This window comes from Ochotona princeps, chromosome 1 (assembly GCF_030435755.1).
Source record: "Ochotona princeps isolate mOchPri1 chromosome 1, mOchPri1.hap1, whole genome shotgun sequence".
NCBI classification, from domain to species: Eukaryota; Metazoa; Chordata; class Mammalia; order Lagomorpha; family Ochotonidae; genus Ochotona; species Ochotona princeps.
Window position 1 is genome coordinate 80,946,097 of NC_080832.1, and position 23,344 is coordinate 80,969,440.

Consider the following 23,344-nt stretch of genomic DNA (forward strand, 5'->3'; position numbering starts at 1 on the left):
TGATTACAGACAAGCCAACTATGAACTATCTATATTATTTCTTCTTTTATAAGCAAAATTATGAATCCTCGGAATAACCCTCCCCTGAAATGCATGCATTTACTAATATACACAGGCATTTCACCTCCTTCCCAAAAACGTGAAATTGAACATAAACTAATTAGGTTTAATTTATCCTTGAACATACCACAGACAATTATTAATGATCTCCTGAAATTAAAGAAGCATGCTTTGCTATTTAAATATGGTAACAATCATTTTAAGATTATGTAATGCAAAAAGTAATAATATCAAAAAAGTAGCAATAAAAATATCACTAAACAATTGAAGGAGACTCTAGGTAGTTCTATCCAGCTATGAAGCACTCTATAACTCAGTCTTGTAATTTAACACAAAATCCTATAAATACTGAAACTACAGGGATATGTGTTAGCCTTAAAAAATGTCCATGTTACAAGTAAAAATATTTATACCTTTATTTATGTAGACAACTGACTTAACTTCTTTTGTAAATGCTTTCAACTTGTTTAAAGCAAAATTATTTTCTAGTTAATCCTTATTTATTTTTTAAAAAAGTTAAATGAACAATGCTCTGATTCCAATACATCCAGTATTCAATGTAGTAGTAAAAATCATGCACTGAATATTATAGATTCTAAAACACTCATAAATAGGAAATTTATATGTAAGAACACTCACATTTCATGCTGGTGGTAAACATACAGTCCACAAATAACAAAATTCCTCAATACATAAAGATGATTATTAATTTCCCAACCATCTGCATTCATAATATTAAAGTTAATAATATAAATGTATTTACCTTGCCAGGTCTAAAAAATACTTTTGTTAATCCAAACTTGTAGTCAACTTCATTTAGGCCCAAGGCTTTAAAAAGAGCCTGAAAAGTAAAAAGTTAAATATTGTAAAGTCAAATTGCAATTAACATGAGAGTTTGTAGCTAAGCCCTTAGTGTGGGTGGCAGTCTTACCTTACAAAATAGCCTGGGATCCAGCCGTGCAAGTTTGTCTGGCATGTACTTTTTATACATGTTGTAGAGTTCATGAAATGAAGCTCGTGATGGGAAACCACCTTGCATCAGGTCCAAAACCGACACCATTCCTAGATTCACAAGCATACACAAATCAATGCCCAGTACTGTATGGAAAGCCAAAGCAACCTGTGAATGATCAAGCAGCTTTTCAACTCAGTTCTGACAAAGAAGTAATTTGCAGGAATTATCAGATATGATATATTACATAGGAAGCATATTATCTATGTCTCACCTTATTTATCATCTGAAACTACCACAGATTTCCACCTTAAATAAGCATAACTGACCATTTCCTTCAGACCAAGTATTTATCTCTAGATAACTATAATTTCTATCCTTTTTCCATGCAAGAAGCTACTATGCCATAATCACAGTGTCACAGGTCACTTGTCATGTAAGATTAATTTCAGAACAAGATTTGCAACAGAATATCCAAAAAGGAATATTGTATAGATATTCCTAAGTTCTCACCAGTCCTTAAATAAAGCTGATGGAAAAGAAAGCTCACTGGAGTTCACTGTAAAGACCCCTTTTCCTCACCTCTCAAGAAACCAGTCCGGATGATGAACACAGAGGCAATGATTATTTATTTTTCAATACAAGTGGACCTTGAGTCAATGTGAGCCTTTCAGTTCAGGAAACGTGCAAAGGGGACAGGAAGAGGCCCAGACACTACAGGCAGTGCCAGAGCCTTTTTCATATGTTTATATCAGTCTCTGTGATTATTCAAACTAAAGGAAAAAATAAGCTTATTTATAAAAAGTATTATGACAGGTATCTAGCCATTTAGAAGTCAAAAATAGCAATACATTCTTGATTTACATCAATATAAATTCTTACTGTTAAAAATGAATATTTTTTTCATATTACTTTAAATAATACTTTTTAAAATTCAACTATTTGGGGTGCCACCACAGTGGCATGGCAAAGTAATCCGCTGCCTATGGTGCCAGCATCCCATCAGGGTGTCACTTCGAGTCTCTTCCAATCCAACTCAAGTGCCAATGCCCTGGGAAAGCACTGGAGGACGACCCGAGGTTTGGCCCATGTATCCACAGAAGAGATCCGGAAGAAGCTGCTGGCCCCCGGCTTCAGATAGGCTAGCTCTGACTGCTGCAGCCCTCTGGGGAGTCAATCAGCCAACAGAAGATCTCTCTGTGTCTTTCCACCTCTCTAACTCTAGCTTTCAAGTGAAAAATGAATAAATCTTAAAAAAAGAAACTATCTTATGTGAATACATTTTTATTCAAAATTATCTCATGGGAAAGATAGCTTTTCTTCTTTTTTTAAAGATTTATTTATTTTTATTGCAAAATCAGATATACAGAGAGGATAAGAGACAGGAAGATCCTCTGTCCGATGACTCACTCCCCAAGTGACTGCAACAGCCGGTGCTGTGCCAATCTGAAGACGGGAGCCTGGAACTTCTTCCGAGTTTCCCTTGAGGGTGCAGGATCCCAAGGCTTTGGGCCATCCATGATTGTTTTACCAGGCCACAAGCAGGGAGCTGAATGGGAAGCAGAGCTGCCGGGATTAGAACCAGTGCCCATAAGAGATCCAGGTGCGTTCAAGGCAAGGACTTTATTCGCCAGCCCACGGAACCAGGCCCTTTGAAAAATAGCTTTTCTAAGCAATCTAGTTGAAATGATAACCTGTTTGATAAAGTTGTAAAACAGCATGGAAACTAGCAAGAATCGCAGTATAAGAAAATCAACATGATTCTCAGTGGGAGAGTAAACTAGTACAGTTCTGAGTAGTAATTTAAAACATTTATTCTACTTTTTTGAATCATCCTATAGCTTTTCATATTTGAGGGAAAAGCTAAGGATGGAGAATGTTCAGATGGTTATTAAGTTACTGTTTATAAAACTAACATAAACAAGTAAATTAAATAACAATTAATATTAACACAGCTATTCTGCACAATATGTTGTTTCAATTGCAAAGAACACAGCCGGGGTAACACTGTGGAGTAGCAGGTTAAGCCATGCCCATCACACAGAGCTGGTTCCTGCAGCAGCTGATCCATGTATCGTCCAGCTTCCGACTAACCTGCCTGGAAAGGCAGTGGAGGATTACCCAGGTGTGTGGGCTCCTGCCACACACAGGCAGACTAGGATGGAGCCCCTGGCTGCACCTGACTCATCCTTGGCCACCTTCACTTCCTAGGGGAGTGAACACAGGGATGGAAAATCAATCCCTCTGTCCCCTCACCCGGATCTGTCTGACACTTTGCTTTTCAATAAATACATAAATACTCCATATCTAAATACACAGAGTAGAGATTTTTCTAACTAGCATAAAAAGCATCCAAACATACATCTAATGCTCATCCCAGAGAAGACTTCTCTTATGTACAGAATTTGAACTACTTAATGTTTGTTTGTATAAGCATACAAAACTGTGAATATTACACTTTTAATGTTGTTAAATGAAACACATGTAAGTAATCACTTCCCTGGAGAGGCAGGGCAGCAAAGACTCCAGAACTAGATTTAGTTCCAGGTTCGTCTGGGAAAAATAATAGTCAGGTACGATCAGTATTATAGTTCTGTTTATTCACAACAAATACACAAGTATCTTTGAAAAAAGACATATCTGGGGCCAGTGCAATGGCTCAACTAGTCAAACCTCCTTCTGCAAATGACAGCATCCCATAAAAGTGCCGGTTTGTGCCCCGGCTGCTCCACTTCCCATCCAGCTTCCTGCTTATAGTCTGGAAAAACAGAAGATAATGCCCCAAAGCCTTGGGTCCCTACACCCACGTGAAGATCCCGAAAAGGCTCCTGGCTTCGGGATCAGCTAAACTCTGGCCACTGTAGCCACTGGGGAGTGAACTAGCAGATGCAAGATCCTTCTATTTCTCATTCTCTCTGTAGACCTGCTTTTCCAATAGATAAATAAGTAAATCTTTAAAAAGAAAGCTTGAGAGAGAAAGAAATAAAATAAATGGATTTTCAACCTCTAAACCTCTTGGTTTCACTGTTGCTGCAAATTGCCAAATAGCTTACAAAAGTTCACTAAGAAGCTACTGGGGAGCATGCCTGGTGGCCTAGTCGGTAAAGCCTCCATCCACAATGCCTGCAATCCAATGTGGGCACCAGCTGAAGCCCTGCCTACTCCACTTCTGATCCAGCTCCCTACTGGCAGCCTGGAAAATGCACAGGGTCCAAGTGCCTGGGCCCCAACTACCCATGTAGAAGACCTGGGGTAAGCTCCTGGTTTTGGCATGGCCCAACCATGACTCTGACAGGCATTTAGGGAATGAACCAGCAAATGTAACACCTCTTGGTGTCACTCTGCCTTTCAAACAAAAAGAATAAGCAAAATGATTTTTAAAATTAGGTTAAGAATTTTATAGACCTTAACAAATTACTAAGCCTGTAACTTTTTTTCTCAATATCAAAAGTCAAGTTACTCTTAAAATATTTTGAAACTGAAAAAGCAGTAGTCAATTATATGCCCTGCTAGAAATTCCCATCACATGGCTGTGGAAGTATGGAGTTTCCTGGCACAATGCAGGTAGGTTATAATCAGAGCATGTCTTTGCCAGCACACACAGGCAGACAGCAGAGCCCCACGTTAGAGGGGAAGAAAACCTGTCTTCCCTCCCCGTCCTCTACTTTTATCTGGTACAGGCGCATCAGAAGATAGCAATTTCAGTCTGAGATGTTTTAATGACTTCTCATTGAAAAAGAAATGCACGTGGAACAAAACCCAAATCTTAAATATCTTTAGAAATTTCATAAATAGGGCCCAACATAATAGCGTAATGGTTAAGGTCCTCGCCTTGAACGCACCAGGAACCCATACGGATGTTGGTTCTAATCCTGGCTGCTCCGCTTCCCATACAGCTCCCTGCTTGTGACCTGGGAAAGCAGTCAAAGATGGCCCAAAGCCTTGGGACCCTGCACCAGCGTAGGAGACCCAGAAAGAGGTTCCTGGCTCCTGGCTTTGGATCAGCGCAGCGCCGGCCGTTGTGGCCACTTGGGGAGTGAATCATCGGATGGAAGATCTTCCTCTCTGTCTCTCCTCCTCTCTGTATATCTCTTTCCAATAAAAATAAATATTTTTTAAAAACCTAAAACTTAGGGCCCAGTGCAAAGGCACAGTATGCTGAGCCCCGGTCCAAAATGCCAGCATCCCACGTGGGCAGCAGGTGAAGTGCTGGCTGCTCCACCTCCGACACAGCTCCCTGGTAACACTGTGGGTATACAGCAGAGGACGGACCAATTCCCTGGACCCCTGCCCCCACTTGGGAGACCCACAAGAAGCTCCAGGCTCCTGTCTTTGGACTGGCTCACCCCCAAACAGTGCAGTCACCTAGGGAATGAATCCCTCAGTAAAAAAAACCTCTCTGTCCTCTCCCTTTGTACCTGCCTTTCAAACTAATCTTTTTTTAAAAAAATGAAAATAGTGTGAATTGGTATCAGCTGCCTAACCATACATACGTATTAAGGTGCATGGAATCCTAGCTAAAAATCATTGAGCCCATCCTCTGCTGCCGTGACGGCATACGTGGCTGAATTCACACATGAGCGTCCTGTCAGGACACTACATGCTCACATGCAATATAAATGCTTAGCTCTTAGGCTAAACAAATGCTAAAGAGACAATGAAATGAGAAATAAGCCAAACATGAAAATAATTAGGCCCTAAAGCAAGCATTACCAAAATATTTCTCTACTGTGGAGGAAAACAGCACATATTTTCCCAGAATTTGTTAGATTTTGTCACAAATCTTCAGATTTGCCAGACCAAGAGGCTCACAAACTGAAGAGGGATAATTAAATTTCATCATACAAACATAAAAAATTGGAACTATGTGGAATAGAGACACCAAACTCATTATCCTAATCCCAGGCCCTTCTTCAATGTAAGGATATCAAGAAAAGCTCTTACAGGAAGAAACAAGCAAGCCGAAAGGTGAAGATAAAGGAAAAAAGTGAGGCAAGGAGCGCCACAAACATAGGAAGCAGCCGGTACAAAAGACCAATGATGGCATGGAAAATACAGCATTCAGTAGGAAACAAAGTCATGTGCATGCAGCACAGAGAGGAGCGTGAGAGAGGAGATGGGTAAAGGACAGCTCAGCAGGTACATGCTTTCAAGCTACCAGGAGTTTTACACAAGATTAATCACATGAACAGACCAGGTACAAGTAGAGTGTGGGAAGCTACAGCAATAAGGTCAGGTGAGAACCAAAGACATGCCGCATTAGGCAGTGCTGGGCTCACCATTCCAGAAGTCACACGAAACGGACTCAGGAAGACTGACACTATATGTGTGCTAACAGGCAGCCACCAGCCATATATGATGACTGAAACTTAAATTTTAAAAATCTCAATATGAAATAAAACTGAAAATTTACTAACATTTTATCTATCTAATTAAATATTCATTTATTTACTTGAGAGGGAGAGACAGAGAGATAGAGATCTTCCATCAGCTGGTTTAGTCCCCAAATGACCTCAACAGCCAGGCTCGGGCCAGGAGCCAGGACTTTCACCCAGGATCTCATACAGATGGCATGAGCTTAAGGACTTGGGCCACCATCCACTGTTCGCCTAGGCATATTAGCAGAAAGTAGTACTGGAAGCAGAGCAGCTGGAACTCCAGCATAGGACACCAGCATTATAAAAGTATGCCACAATGCTAGCCAAAAATTAAAATGCTAAGCCATACTAGCTATTTATTTTAAAAGTTTATTTTTACTTGAAAGGCAAAGTTGCACAGAGAGAGGGCGAAAGAGTTTCCATTTGTTGGTTCACTCCCCAAACCGCAGCAAAGGCTGGAGCTGAGCCAGAAGGAACCCAGCAATTTGCCCCAGTCTTCCATATGGGTGCAGGGTTCCAAACATTTAAGCCATCTTCACTGCTTCCACAGGCCATATGCAGGGAGCTGGATCAGAAGTGAAGCAGCCAGAACATGAACTGGCACTCTTATGGGATACCAACACTCTCAAGTATGTAAGCAATATTAAAAAGAAAATTTTAAAATTACTTTTAAAAAAAGGACCTGGGGCCCAGAGCTGGATGAAAGATAAATAAAGCAAGGGAAGTGTATGTGCCTCGTGAAATGCAGGGACAGTCTAGGCGGGTGTGGGGGACAGGCCGGGAGCACTGGGAAAACTGCGTGCCTTGGTCTCAGGCTCCTGTGCTTAAGCACGTCAGATACACAGGGCAGGCAGCCAGCAGTGAGCTTCAGCAAACACACAGGAGTGTCACGGAAACCCAGGGCACTGTTCTCGCACCTTTTTTCACACAGTGGAATGGTAATGGTCAGCTCTGTGCTGACCTGGTTGTGTGGAGGATGAGAAACAAACTGCGCTGGACTGAAGTAGCCACAGGAAAACAGCCTGCCCAGTGACACTGAGGCTTGCCAGCCAAGTTCCTATACATTCTACTTCAAAATGGATTCATATCACTAAAAACTCCACACAGTATTGTTCAAATAATTTATTATCCACAGGAAACAGGAGATAAGAACTGTATTGCACTTTAAAATAATAAAGATAATGGGAAACTATCTGAAAACAGCACACACAGCACCACACACATATAGCAAGATGGAGATACCTGAACACTGAAGCTGAGACAGGATCTGAGCACCTTCGAAGTGGTGGCTGGTCATCTTCAAGTTAGGTTTAATGCACCGAATAAAGCTTGCTCCCTAGGAAAAGCGGACTTTTTGAGACAATTCACACAGAATCCTTATTTTACTATATCTATGAATGCCACCTATTTTCAAAACATATTAAGACATGAAATCTAAAATAACTACAAAGGAATCTAAAACTGTATTAACCTATTTCTGTGATTTAAGCCCAGAACTCAATTTCTACATTACAAATTAGAAAACATTACATTTTAGGCTTCAAGGCCAAAATCGCAAGACACCTTTAACATTTCAACATATCAACATACATTTTGGAGTCATATACATACAAAAATACTAACAGATCTTATTTGACATGATATATTTTACATTTCAGTGATAATAAAACTATGCTATGAAAAGAAGAGAAAATGATGCCCTTCAAAAATCCATGTCAAAGTGTAAACCAAATAGTAAAGTTTTCAAAATATGCCACTGAAAGCACACTGATAGCTTTATTTGTTCAACTCTTGTTAAAAGTTGAAAGACATTCATTCAAAATCAGTTATGAGACTAGGCCGACTGAAGAAGAAAGGATAATGATTGTTTAGATCATGCAGCTGTCAGCACTGAAGCCACTACAACTGATACCAAAACAACTGGTTCTCTACGAAGCGGTCACCCTGCAGATCTCAACAAGCATTCCAAGTATGACGTTCGTTGCAAACACTCTTAGGACATGATTTAGAAACACCTTTCTTCTATAAATCACAAAAGTAACCTCATCCTTTTAGAGTAGCAGTCCATTGAGGAGATGACTCTCATTAGACCTAATTTTTAGGGACCTTTTCCTCTTAAGAAACAATTATTGATGCCAAAGAAGATATTCAACAATTTGTGTTAAAGGTTCCAGAAGCAACTCTTATAAATTAATTAACAACATCCCTGACACAGATTTAGCTTTTCAAAATGACTGAAAAGCAAAGAGTATGCAGTGAAGTTCTGTAGATCGGATAGTAAGTCTTAGCTTAGAATTACACTTCACTTACAAGGAGACCAGAAAGTTCATGAAAAATGGAAATTCACTGATAAGTTGGTGTGGGCATCCAGCTTGGCCCACATTAAGATGCCAGTTAACATGCCAGTGGAGATGCTCACCTCCTGTATCAGAGTGCCTAGTTCAGAATCCCAACTTCACTCTCCAGTCAAGCCTTCTGCAAATGTATCCCTCTACTCTAGCTGGTAATGGCTCCACTAGCTGAGAGCCTGCCAACCAGGGGGGAGATGGAGACTGCATTCCACCCTTCACCTGCCCCAGACTTGACCACCGCAGTATTTGGAGGCTGAACCAGCAAATGGGAGCTCTGTCTGATTGTCTGTCATCTTTCTCCATAAACAAATTAATTAAAAGCTAAGTTTATTTTGCTGCAAAAAATGTTTTGGCTTCACAATATGTATTTTCCATGAACTTTCTCTATTATAATACGTATTTTCCATGATCCCTCATCTGTAACCCACATATTAAATTTTTTTTCCTGGTGTTTCCTTACAGCAGCACAAGCTACAATAGCAAAAACACTGAAACAACCCAGATGCCCATCCAAAGAGGACTGGATAAAGAAACTGCAGTACATCTACTCAATGGAATACTACTCAGCCATTAAAAAGAATGAAATTCTACCATTTGCAACCAATTGGTCCCAACTAGAGACCATTATGCTCTGCAAAATAAGTCAATCCCAAAGGACAAACATTATATGTTCTCTCTGATATTAGACAGTCTTTATGCAAAACACAGGCTCAATAGCCTTTTCAATAGTTTCTGCTGCAAATCATGGGTTTTGATATTTTTATTTTCATTTCTTCAAAATAGTTTATTTTCTTTTATTCAATTCTTCACTGACTTATATTTCAGAAAGTAGCATCATTCTCTCCAAGAACACTTTATTTCTTTTTCATTTCCTCTTCAACACATTGGTCATTCAGGAGCATGTTATCTAACTCCATGGTGTTACAATTTTTTTAAACTTTATTCTTGTTGTTAATTTTGTTATATGACTATTTATTTAAGGGAATGTACAGTAACTGTGTAATAGAGACCGTCATATTGAGATGTGAAGATAACAATAGAGTATATATCTCTCCTTCAAAACCAAATGCATTTCCAATGAAACTGTAAAATATATCTTGACAACAGGATGCTTGACGGTCCATCATTCTCCATACTGGCAATGTCAGGATACACTTAAATAACAGAATAGACTTATGACTGCTTATGAGTGACCATATGGGAAATCAGTAGTGGGCAGGCAAGAATATGGGAAGAGGATAAGGGAAACCCAAGAGCCTATGGAACTGCCTATGGAATTCTATCATAAAATATTTTTTTAAAAAAAGGCAAATCACTTAAAAAGAAAAAGGCTCCTAATAAGTTTGTCTAATGAAACATGCAATATTGTGTCCATTTTTTCCCAACATCATCAACATGCCACATCTAGATTCTCTACTGTACTTATTAGGTAAAAAGCAGTAAAAATCAATTTAATTATATGCTGAGTCTGGAATAATTAAAACATACACTCTCCTACATAATTACTATTAATTTTCTAAAACTTTAGTAAAATCTTATTTTTGTCTCTTCATATATTTAACGATACAGTTCCATAGGCAGGATCATCTTAAATTAACATTCAAAAAGCTTAGTACTGTTTATGAAATAAGTCATATCACAAACTTATTTATGAAAATCAACCAGAACAAATCTAAACAAAATCATAAACATTTTAAGACCTGAAGTTCTGGGTTTTTTTATTTATTTAAGGGAATTTGATTTAAAATATATTTAGAATTGTTCCAGGATGTGCTTACTTGAACAATTAGTAATAACATTTTCAAATAGTCATTTTAGAAACTTATATTTTTTAAGTGTACTCACAGTACTTCGAAGTTTATCCAGAAGCAAATTTAACTGTGTCTGTGAAAGAAAATGTATCTGTTTATTACTTCAAAAAGCTAACATATACAATCTCATGAATTAATACCAGCTTTTCAGTGTTAGAAGAAAAAACCATGCAGTAACATTCACACATAACACATTACAACTGAACAACCTCCTGGTACATTAACACTAACAGACAGCATCATGCAAAACGGCTAACATAAAGTGAAGAACAGTAACTTATTTCACTTACACAAAAGTTACATAATTAAAAGACTGAAAATCAGCACTGCTAAAAACACAGGCACAAGTTTTCAGGAAGGATGAATGAGGGAAGGTGCTCAGGAAATGAAGGAAGTAAATGAAAATGCTGGGCTGCATTCATGAGGCTGCTGACAGAGTATCTGAATACTTGGCAAACTGGTGCAGCTGGTGTCACACAAGCCATTAATACTTGAGAAATATGTAAGATACATACGCATGTATATATTGCGATTATTTTGTGTAATTCAGCAAAAACAAAAGTGCCCTGCCTTGCCACAGAAATTCTAACTACTACTTAAAATATTTCACATCTTTTACTTCTAAAGATTACTTTTTAAATATGGTAATTCCTTTGTAAAATAATCTGACAATGAAGACTGAAAGTTAATATGTTTTCCTCTTTTTATAAAATTAAATATAATTTGCTCTGATTCAACACATTAGAATCCTTTTATTTGCTTAACTACTTGACAAAATAGATAAAATTTTTACATTTGGATTTTATATTGAGATGTTCACTGTATTACTTAAAAGAGATAAATTAAGATATCAGTTCTTAACATTGCTTTGATCATACGTACAATTAAGAATTTAGGTATTAATATTACTGAATGTTTCCTGTGTGTCAGATATTGTTGAAACCCTCTCATGGATATCATCATGTTTAACCCTAATTAAGAGTATGTTACTTATGTCATCTTATAGAAAGCACTGAGATCCAGGAAGACCAATAATGGCAAAGCCATGATTCCAACAAAGATCTAAAGCCAAATTTCTTTCCCTAATCTGTGATACTTCCTGTATCATCCTGTTCTTTTTTTTTTAAGATTTATTTATTTTTATTGGAAAGGCAGATACACAGAGAGGAGGAGAGACAGAGAGGAAGATCTTCCTTCTGATGGTTCACTCCCTAAGTGACTGCAACGGCTAGAGCTGAGCCAATCCAAAGCCAGGAGCTTCTTCCAGGTCTCCCACACGGGTGGAAGGGTCCAAAAGATTTGGGCCATCCTCGATTGCTTTCCCAGGCCACAAGCAGGGAGCTGGATGGGAAGCGGAGCTGCTGGGATTAGAACCGGCACCCATATGGGATCCCGGGGCTTTCAAGGTGAGGACTTTAACCACTACATTATCGCGCCAGGGCCATATCACACAGTTTTAAGTGATAAAATGAAATGAGTTTCTCATCGTGTTGGAAATACAGTCCTACCCCACTGATCCGACTGATGAGAACTCTGACAACTTTAAACAATCTGGACGATCACAGAAGTGGAAATTAATAATAAAAATCACTAATTTGGGAAACAAACGACTGTCACAAAGTCCTATTCCTTAACACACAGGCTAAGCACAGTGCCATGTTCTCTGAAAAAATGAAAACTAGAGTCAGAAGCAACAAAAATAAACTAAAAGCATCTGAAAACAAAAGAAAGTCAATACTCAAAGACACAAGTCAAGGACAGTAAGGCCTTATTTATTGATTTATTTATTATATTTAATTAAAGTAAATAGCCTTATTTTTACTTTAAAGCATACACATATTCATGTTTACAACAGAATAGATTTTAATCCCAAAAGATTACTTCTAAAATATTATCAGGGAACGGTATGTTTCAACAAATCAAAGGTTACTTTTCAGTAGAAACTTTTGGGTCTCTAGCAATGTGCAACAATTTTACAGCTGCTCTAAGTGATAGCCTGTTTTGTTTTGTTATATACTTTATACTTAATTTTACTATAAGAAAACAGTCACTGTATTAATACTTCATTTAAAATCATCTCCGATAAAAACCTAAAATGTACTGCTGTTAGCAGCTTAACATAAAAAGGACTTCATGTAAGAAAATATAAGGCATTCCAAGGCTCAACATTTAAGTTTCAACCAAAGGAAAAGTTTAAGAATGTTTTCTTTTCTATTTATATTAGTTAAAATTTCAGGAATGTCTTATTAGAAAAACTACTATACTGTTAAAATAAGAAAATACTGAATGATATTCTTTTTCTGTAAGCTATCATATAATTTTAAAGCAATCAGTGAATGTTTATTCAAGAATTTTAAAAGAAAAATACTGCCCATTGACAGGATTAATAACTCATAATTAATTAATATAATTGCAACAAAAGTCAAGGCTTTTTATTCAGTTACCTGGAAATGCATTATGTGCTTTTCCCTACCTTTAGATAAGCTTTTTAAAAATTGATTTTAGCATGATTTTATCAAGCTATTTATTCACAGTCCATTTAAATCCCACACATATTTGGCAAGTTTATGCTAGCAATAAGTCTGACAGCAGAATTGGATTTTCACAACCATGGTTTCCACCCACAGACTCAACCAACCTCCACCAAAAAATACATGATAAAATAGCTGCACCTGTATGGAACATGTACAGCCATCTTATTTCTTCTTATTTCCTAAACAGTGTACTCTGACAGCAGCTATTTATACTGGGTTAGGTATTAAAAGTAACTTGGAGTGATTTAAAACACACAAGAGGATGTGTGTACGCCACATATAAATATTGTGCCTTTTGATGTCAGCTATGTTAGCATTCTTAGCTGTGGCTATCTGTAGGGTCTAGAATTAGTACCCCATGGGTAAGAAAGAACGACTGTGTTCTGATATTTAAATTTTATTATGCATAGAACAAGAGTATAGAGTTTTATTATGAATGCAACAACCATAAGAGAAGTTAATTCTACTCGTTCTAATTTGTTTCCTAATTAAATGTGTAACAAAAAGGCTAAAAACTATTTTTTTCTATTCTAAAGAATGGGTGAATTCAACCAACTTGTACTGTTCCCACTCTAAGACAGCTTGTGACAATTCCTTGTCAGACCTCAAAGGACAAATTACTGATCCAAGATTTACAGAACAAGTAAAATATCCTCCAGTGTTAAACAAGCAATGTGAACAGTTTGCCACAACTAAGCACATACCGTTTATAGCAGTTATTCAAAGCTTTAATCACATTTTAGTGCAGTACGCATGCCCAGAATGCCACAGTGAAGGAACACATGGAAATGCATTAAAGCTGGGTCATTAATTCGAGCCAGGCTCTCTTTAACATGACAGTCACTCTAAACATAAGAGTCTATGAAGGTGATCATTTACCTGAAGCCCCTGGCTGTGCCTGCTTTTCTCTCAACCCAACTAGTCCTCTCTATCCATCTTGAGCTGCACTACTCCAGCTAAAACAAAACTGCTGAATGAGGAAGGAAACAAAAAACACGTGGGAAAGAGAAGGTTTGAAGGTCAACTAGACAGTATGCAGAAGAACATTAGGAGAAGCAATCAGATATGTTAAGTACCAAGAAGGAACACATTCAGAAAGTTACCAGCATTTCTGCATGTTTAACTACTAAGCCTACGTTATGATGTTTTGTACAGATGTATCAACAATGAAATATTTACACCTGAACTTTACTTCTGACAGTAATTTACATCACCCATTTCAGAATGCAAAACAATGCTTTCATTATAAATGCAATTTTAAAAAATGTTTCAAATTATTCACTTAACACAAATACCTTAAACTTGTTTCCCACACTGATGAAGCTAAGCTTTCCTGCTTTTTGTTTAGTATCCTTGTTGTTATTTGTGGATGATTCAAATAATTCCCGAATAAACTTATCTCTGGATTCACATATTAAGGATTCAAGAGACATGTGCAAAGCGTCATTATTCTTCTCCACGAACTGGGTCTGAAAAATAAACCAAACATCAGTATTTTCATCCATCTCATGATGATATGCCTAATGCACCTGACTCCACCAAGACTTTCTGCAGTGACAGAAATGTTCTCTATCTGTCCCATCCTAAATAGATGCCACCAATCAGTGGGAGCACAGGAAGCATGGCGAGTGGATTGAAGAAATGCATTTTTAATTTAGTTTAAGTGTATTGAGTTCAATTTTTATGTAAACAGCCACTCTGAGGAAGTGAGAGCACACCATATTTTACAGTAGTTTCTCCTTAAAAGGCACACTCACTGTTTCATAGCACACGGCCCCTGCGAAATGCCTAATAATGAAGCCTTCATCATCTCTGATGTTCCTATGAATTGCCAGCTTGGACTTCCTGGGAATCTGAAAAAACAACACACACACATGAGTCCTTAAGTTATCAAAACTATATCCTAATTTTCCTTTAGAAAACATCTGGGATGGAAAACACTTAAAATTATGAACTATATCTTTAAATATCAATAAAATATAGCAAATACCTGGCTGTACCGCCTTAGAAAAATTAAGTATAATCCCCAAAAAGCCCTATTTAGAAGTACATGCAAAACATAGCTGGCATCATGGTTTCCCAATGAAACTGTTGAACTGATCTGGACAATGATGCTGGACTCTACGCATGGTATACGCTCGCAATGAAGGAATCATGACTGGATATGAACTGTACTAATGCAACAATGTGGAGGACTCCAACATGGGAGGAGGGTATGGGGAGGGGTTGGGAGAATCCCAGAGCCTGTGAAACTGTGTCATAAAATGAAATTAAAAAGAAAAAAAAACCACATAGCTGGCATCTTACCAAGGTAACAGCCTTCAGCAGTGATTCTCAAAATTGGTGCAGTATTAGAATCACCCAGAGAACTTTTAAAACTTCCAGAACCCACAGCATTATTTTTTTATGTGTTTCTTCTGTTGTAAAACCAGGTAGAGACACATGAAGTCACCATAGGGACTGTACTACTGTTTTGATCACACATCAAAACTGTGTATTTATACACAGTAAGTCTAAGGCTATCTCAAGAAAACGAAACCATAATAGCCAGAGCACCTAATATAACTCATATTTCCATCACATCTCAAGATTCCAAAATGGTTTCACACAGACAATCACACTAAACTTAGCCTTCAAAACAATCTCATTTAAAAATGAGAAAAAAACATCACTTGGGGGCCTTAAAGCTTGCTCCAAGTCAGAGAGCCAGGGGACCTCAGAGGCTCTCTTCCCAGAGTAAGTTGGAACAAGGGTTCTGTAAGCAAACTGCCCAACCCGACCCTCGAGCCACCCCTAATTCACATGCCACACAGACATGGCACTTAACCTCTCCTGCAGCATGCTTCTCTCCATAACATGGGAATACCAACAAGATTAAGTAAAATCATTCCAGTACAAGCATTACATCTGTGCCTGGCACATGACATCTGCTCAATAAACGGTCACTATCATTATTTCCAAAAAGAAAAAAATAATGCAACAAAAGCCAGGGCCTATCTAAAATGTGAACTACTGTCTTCCTCCTGTCTTCTTGAGATAATTAGTGAAGGCCCATTCCTGACGCTTCTGTTTGCTGTCCTTTGAATTACAAACTTCTGAGAATACAGTCCAGTTACGCTAACTCGTGATCAGTACTCTTGATAAGGGTAATTACATCTTCACAGGCTCATTATTAACCAAGACGAAGGAGGTATTAATTAGTATGACTGGATATACATGTTTAATTTCAGTGAAAGTTTTTTTGAGAATACACATTGTTTTATTTCTGCTTCCAATAAAGTAATAGAAACAGGCGCCACATTATAAGAAATATTTGTAGAGATACAAAAGGAACTCCAAGCCCAAGGAGCAGGTGGCTGAGGGATAGTACTCCTTAGAGAAATGAACACAATCACATCACCTTTTCAAGTAAGTCCATTTAACTCCCTTACCACTAATTTTGCTAATGAAAAGGAAACAAAAATACTTGTTCCTCACTTAAGCTCCTGGACCATCAAAGCAGTGTTTATCATACTATGTTATAATCTCAAAATGATACACAGTACGCAAAATATGTGCCTATTCCCTGATACCAATAAGCAATTTCTCTTTCCTCTCTCCTCTCCCTTAGTGGCTGCTGCTGTTGCTCTCTGTAAGAAGAAGCAGCCCCTAACTTCGTGGCTGATATGGTCATCACATTTCTCTGGGGGCTAGAACAGAGCTGTGCTTTTAGAACTGCAGGTAACGATGGCTGAGTGAAAAGACAAAAATGGTGAAACAGGAAACACAACAATCACATGGCCCGGCTAGGATGCCCAGACGGATCTGCTATTTACCACCTCCAGGATTCAAATCCCGCTCTATGACCCAACAGTGGCTCAGGAACCACATCATCAGCCCTTTAATAAAAGCACCACTAACTTCTTTCTACTATTCTTTGTTACTGTCCTTCCTTCACTCCACCTAAGCGTTCCATTGCTTCATCTTCTGGTAACCTTCCTCAGTGTATTTTCCATTCAAAATTTCCCCAGAAAAGTGGATCAAAATAAATGTCATATGGATTGCTTACACCAGCCAGACTTCTAAGCCACAATGATTATTGCTGGTTTTACAAATATTAAAAATGTCATTCAGATGGCTGTTTGTGACTCTTAAGTGCTATCCCCCAAATGTCATCCACATCACATGCTACAAAAGAAAGCAGCAGATGGATACATAGTCCAAAAGGAACAACACAAAGCTGAGAAGTAAAAATCTATTTGTACATCTCTGACGGGTGAAATGTACTTTTGCATTGACAGAAGAGGGTCTGGATTACATAAATTATAAACAGATTATACACAACATATATAGATTATAAACAACATACATGAAGTGTTCATTATATATAGAATGTCCTTTTATAGAACATTATTATAGAACATTATATATGTATATATATGTATGTATGTGTATATATATTTATATATAATGTCCATTTAGAGATGATGCTGGTTAGGGGACAGCATTACAGTACAGTTAGTTAAGATTCTGCCTGCATTGCTGGCATCCCATAAGGATGCCAGTTAGAATCACAACTGCTCCGCTTTCATTTCTGTTGTTGTGGTGGTGGTGGTGGTGGTAGTAGTGGTGGCTTTTTGTTTTTAAGATTTATTTCTTTTATTGCAAACAGATCTACAAAGAGAAGGAGAGACAGAGAGAAAGATCTTACCATCTGCTCGTTCACTCCCAAGTGGCCACAATGGCCAGAGCTGAACTAATCCTTAGCCAGGAACCAGGACCTTTTTCTGAGTCTCCGGGGTGGGTACAGGGTCCCAAGGCTTTAGGCCATCTTTGACTGCTTTCCCAGGCCACAAGCAGGGAGATGGATGCAAAGTGGAGCAGCCGGGACATGAACTGGCGCCCATATAGCATCCTGGTGAGTGCAAGGCAAAGATGTAGCCATTAAGCTATCACACTGGGCCCAGCTCCACTTTCAATTGAGCTCCTTGCTAATGCAACTGAGAAAGCAGCAGAGGATGACCCAAGTGGCTGAATCTCTGCACCCCTGTGGGAGACTCAGAAGCAGCTCTGGGCTCCTTGTCCAGTCTGGTACAGCCCTGGCTGGTGTAGTCATTTTAGGAGTAAACTAGCAGAAGCGATATTTCTCCTTCTGTTTCTCCTCTCCCTTTCAGTAACCCTGCCTTTCAAATAAATAAATATTCAAAAATAGTTGCTTTAAACCATATTCAATTTATGATTCTAATTGTCAGGAAAAATATGAAAAAAATATGATGTTTTTTAAGATTTCTCCTCCTACCTTGGAGTCTGACCTTTAGAGTGGCAAACTCACCGTAAGTCGGAAATGGTCCTTGTGCTTCTGGTGAACTGCAGATGTAAAGTGCTGATCACTGGGCTGCGGAAGGCGATTTTCTTCATCCAAAATATCCAGGATTCCCACCAGCTTTGCTTCAATTAAATCTATGTGAAAAAATCAAGGTACTCACAATAGAGCAAAATAGTATTTTAAAGATACATAATCAGTTTTTTAAAGGATGGGTCAAAAAACAACATAACAATTCTAAGTATCCTCTCAAAAGTTACAGAAAGTAGATGGGTTTCTAATTCAAAAGTGACCATTTGTAATAAAATAACGTCACATATTTAACCTAAGTTTTAAGAGAATAAAAAATACAACTAATGCAATAATCATCCCATTTGTGAACTGGGGCAAGAGGCTAAGGAAGAAGAAATTTCCATTTTTCCAGATCGTATAGGTGATTGCTATAGTTTTTAATTTTTTTTCATTTATTTGAAAGACATAGAGAAAGAGCTAAAGAGAAATCAGCCATCTGTAAGCTCACTCCCCAATGGCTGTAACAGCAGGGACCACTCCAAACGAAAGTCAGAGGCCAAGAACTCCATCCTGGTCTCTCACATGAGTAGCAGATTACCATGCACTTGGTCCATCATCTGCTGCCTTCCCAGACACCTTAGTAGAGAGCTGGATCAGAAGCAGAGCCTCTGAGACCTAACTGGCACTCTGAGATAGGATGCTGCGTTGCAAGTAGTAGCTTAACTTGCTAAGCCATAAATGCTGGCTCTGACAACAATATTTCAAAATGAAGTAAAAGTACAGAAAGGTTTGCATGTATTGCTTCTTAATAATACTTTTAGGTACTGATTTAAATGCTTTCAGGGAAGATGTTTGCCAGTTTGAACACCTGCATCCCTGTTTCAACTCCTAGCTGCTTTATTTCTGATTCAGCTTTCTGCTAACATTTATCTTGAGAAGCGGCAGACAACAGCTCAAGTATTTGAGTCTCTGCCATGCATAGGGGAGATTTTGATTGAGTTCTGGGATCCTGACTTCAGCATGGCTCAGCACTGGCTGCTATGGGCATATAGGAAGTAAACCAGGAAATGAAAGAGGTCTCTAGCTCTCCTTGCTTTTCAAACAAAATGAAGATAAGTAAAATTTAAATGTATGTTGTCAAGCAAAACTTACTAGGAGTAACATTTTCATGCTCCTTCTATTTGCTGGTATTTCTGGCTTTTTCAAAATGACCATAAAAGGTAAACTACTTAAACATAGTATATAACAACTGCTAAGTGGAACAAACTATGGGACACTGAAATCTCTTGATCATAAATCAACAGTGTACTTGTATCAGTCAAAAATGCTTTTTCTGGGCAAGTGTGCTGGTGAAGGAGGGGTTTGCAAACTAAGTTATAAATGAGAATGTTCTACTGACACAGAAAGACATAAAGGTGGGTGGAAAGATAAACAGAAGAGGGAAAATTCCAGCCATCGTAGCAAAATACACAAAAGTACGGGGTGAAAAGGGAAATGGAGCATTAAGAGAATGTTGAGTGGACCAGGAAGAATTTGAAGGTATTTAAGCAATCCTATTAATGAAAACTGTTACATTACAGCATTATCATTACCATAATAATATGTTGAAATTTGGGCCCGGCATGGTGGCCTAGCAGCTAAAGTCCTCGCCTTGAAAGCCCCGGGATCCCATATGGGTGCCGGTTCTAATGCCAGCAGCTCCACTTCCCATCCAGCTCCCTGCTTGTGGCCTGGGAAAGCAGTAGAGGACAGCGCAAAGCCTTGGGACCCTGCACCTGCGTGGGAGACCTGGAAGAGGTTCCTGGTTCCTGGCATCGGGTGAGCTTAGCACCGGCCCGTTGCGGCTCACTTGGGGAGTGAAACATCGGATGGAAGATCTTCCTCTCTGTCTCTCCTCCTCTCTGTATATCCAGCTTTCCAATAATAATAAAATCTTTAAAATAATAATAATAATAATAATATGTTGCCACAATCTAGCATCTGAGTAATCGACTGGATTTTCAAACTGGGCTTTCAAACAAGCCTTCCCCAAGAGTCAATTTTAGGGGTGGGCTGGGGGGAAAATCTGAGAAGACAAAGAACTACCTGGAAAGATTTTCTACAGGAAAATCTTCTTCACATGTTAAAATAAACATGAAAGTGAAAATTACTCTGCTGCACAGCAGTACCTGGATATAACAAACAGAACTACTGAAGCCAGCCTGCAACCAGTCAGAGGGTGCTGCCCCGCAGACAGAACAGAACCAAGACCATCAGAAAAGCATCCTTGCCTGCAACCTGGCCTAGACAGGGACTTCACTGTAATGAGAAATCCTTTCTCTGCCTAAGCAACTGAGTTCCCTCTTAACTAATTCATATGTTTTGCATAGAAATATGCCCACCACAATAAATAGAAGAGACTTTAGAAAATCTTTCAACAAAGCAGAAATAGAACATGAATGCAGTATTAGAGAGATAATCCTCTCTCAAATACCAGTTTCAAATCCTATAACTAGTCATTTCAATCGCAGAGCACAGAAAAATCAATGTATTTCCCAAAGGCAATGTAAAAGTCTTACCTATACAGTCCTGATTATCCACATAATGCACTTCATTAACGCCTAAACCTTCTTTTTGATAGAGCTCTTGTTCCTATAAGCGAATGTCATAATCACAGAGAAATATCATGAAATATAAAATGGATTCAACAGTTTTTATTGTTTCTTATCATAACATTTACAATAGGACAAAAGTTTATATAAACTAACATAGTCCACAGTAGTTTTTCAAAGACAGAACAGATTTGGAATACATCCAGAAATAGCAATTAATGCAAACAGGCTCAAATATTTTTGCGCTGATATCATACATACAAGGTACATGCCATTTGGGAAAAATAAATGCAATTTGGAAAAATAATATATACATTAAAATCTCTACCTGTAAAAACTCTAGTATCTTATATAATTTTCATTGCTTGATAAGCTATACAACGAACTGAATATGCTCTGGATAGTTCAAATATTTCCTCACAAGGGATACACCAGCAAAGTTTTCTGACATTCTAAAATGTATTGTTGCTGGGTCTGTGAGCCACCTACACAGTGGGTGCTGGTTCCTTGAGGCCTGGGAACAGGGGTTCCGACGGTGGGTCCCAGGTCAAAAGTCCTGGGTCTTTGCCACACCTATGCAGTGGGTGCTGGTTCCTTGAGGCCTGGGAACAGGGGTTCCGAGGGTGGGTCCCAGGTCACCAGTCCTGGGTCTTTGCCACACCTATGCAGTGGGTGCCGGTTACTTGAGCCCTGGGCACAGGTGTTCTGGCACTGACGCCCAGGTAACCCCTGCAAGTCCCTGGCCCACCTGCATAGTGGGTGCTGGCACCATGAGCCCTGTGGGTGAGGACATCTGGTGGGACTTGGGTTCCCTGGCCCTGGTCCCTGGCCTACCTGAGCAGTGGTTTCCAGGTCCATCAGTCTTGGAGGGACAAGAATCTGGGGGGCCTTGGGTCGCCTGGCCCAGGTCTATGGGCCCGCCTGCACTGCAGGTGACGGGCCTGTAAGCCCTGTGGATGTGGGTCCAGTGGGGCTCAGGTCGCCTGGCTAGGATCCTTGGTCTACCTGAGAGAACTGGTCCTCCTCAATGGAAAAGACAAAGTAGTGGACATTGACCCAGATCCACATGGAGGATATGGCAGCCCACTGAGCCTGCAGGGGACATCTGTACCATCCCAGAGCGAGGAGGACAGAACATATGGACAACTACCCCAGCCAAACAATAACAGCAAATATCTGGGCGAATGGAGACTCTGAGGTCAACTATGACAGCCAATGAACATTGAAAGTGTTTTCTTATCCTTGGATCAGTGAGATCGACAAAATTTCAGAACTATCAAAACCAACTGGGCAGAACCCTCAGAGTGTACACTACATTGGAACCCTGGGTTGTTATGAGGCAGCCATTCTTCATCTCTTGGTACTAAGGCGGTTGGGAGATTGTGTATAGTTTCTACCTTATTCCCAACCAACTCCAAACCAGGAAGGAGAAATAAAAAATTTGGAAACAATGTTCACACCCACTTTTCCCTAACCCTTGATCCATCCCACTCTGATCAACTATGTTAACACTATCCAAAAAAAAAAAAAAAGTGTTGTTGATTTCACTGTAATCTGAGTTTGAAATTCTTGTTTATGTTACAGATGATAACAGTAAACATAAATCAAGGTACAATATCCTCTGCATAGTTTCTATTTCTAGAAAAAGGTTCCTGCTGGATTGGTGTGGAAGAGAATGGTTAGTACACATTAAATGAGAGGCGACACCCTAATTCTCACACTGTAATGTGGCCGAATAAAGCATTTTCAGAGAAACCAACTTACTTGTAAGTATTTGTTTTACCTATTTGTTTCTGTCAGAATTTATTTAACTCTACCATATAAGTAAAATGTTCAAAGGCCCAAACGTTATGGAAAGCCCACAAAGAGGAAGATATAGGGGTTGGAATCAAGGTACAGCAGGGTACCAGTTCTTATCCCAGCTGCTCCACTTTCAATACAGTTCCCTGCTAATCTGGGAAAAGCAGTGGAAGACAGCCCAAGTTTGAGCCCCTGCCACATACACAGGAGACCAGGATCAGGCTACTCTGGTTTGAGCTTGGCTGGTCCTGGCCACTGCAGCCATCTGGGGAGTGAACCAGAAGACAGAAGATCTCTGTCTGTCTATCTCTTAATTTCTCCAAGTAAATAAAGAAATCTTTTAAAACAAAACGAAATAACAAAAATATTGGAAATAGTTGGATATCGTGGCACAGTGAGTAAAGACACCACCTAGCATCCTTACATCTCATATAAGAGCGGCTAGAATTAAGCCCTACCCCTATTTCTGATCCCGATTCCTGCTAACACACACCCAAGGAAGTAGCATGTGATGGCTCAAGCGATGAGTCCCTGCCACTCCTATGGGAGATCC

At 39.1% G+C, this 23,344-nt stretch overlaps 1 protein-coding gene across 4 annotated transcripts in view; it reads right to left on the minus strand.

Annotated features, from left to right (window-relative positions):
* MYO6 (myosin VI) overlaps nt 1-23,344 on the minus strand; it is a 161,344-nt gene that overhangs the window by 31,639 nt on the left and 106,361 nt on the right. For all 4 annotated transcript variants that reach the window (XM_004580451.2, XM_004580452.2, XM_058661274.1 and 1 more), the window contains exons 15-22: nt 20,959-21,031; nt 18,398-18,525; nt 14,844-14,939; nt 14,382-14,555; nt 10,587-10,625; nt 7,633-7,726; nt 992-1,122; nt 824-901 (exon numbers count right to left, since the gene is read on the minus strand). In XM_004580451.2, the coding sequence (XP_004580508.2) occupies nt 824-901; nt 992-1,122; nt 7,633-7,726; nt 10,587-10,625; nt 14,382-14,555; nt 14,844-14,939; nt 18,398-18,525; nt 20,959-21,031 (813 nt within the window). The remainder of the gene's footprint in view (nt 1-823; nt 902-991; nt 1,123-7,632; nt 7,727-10,586; nt 10,626-14,381; nt 14,556-14,843; nt 14,940-18,397; nt 18,526-20,958; nt 21,032-23,344) is intronic.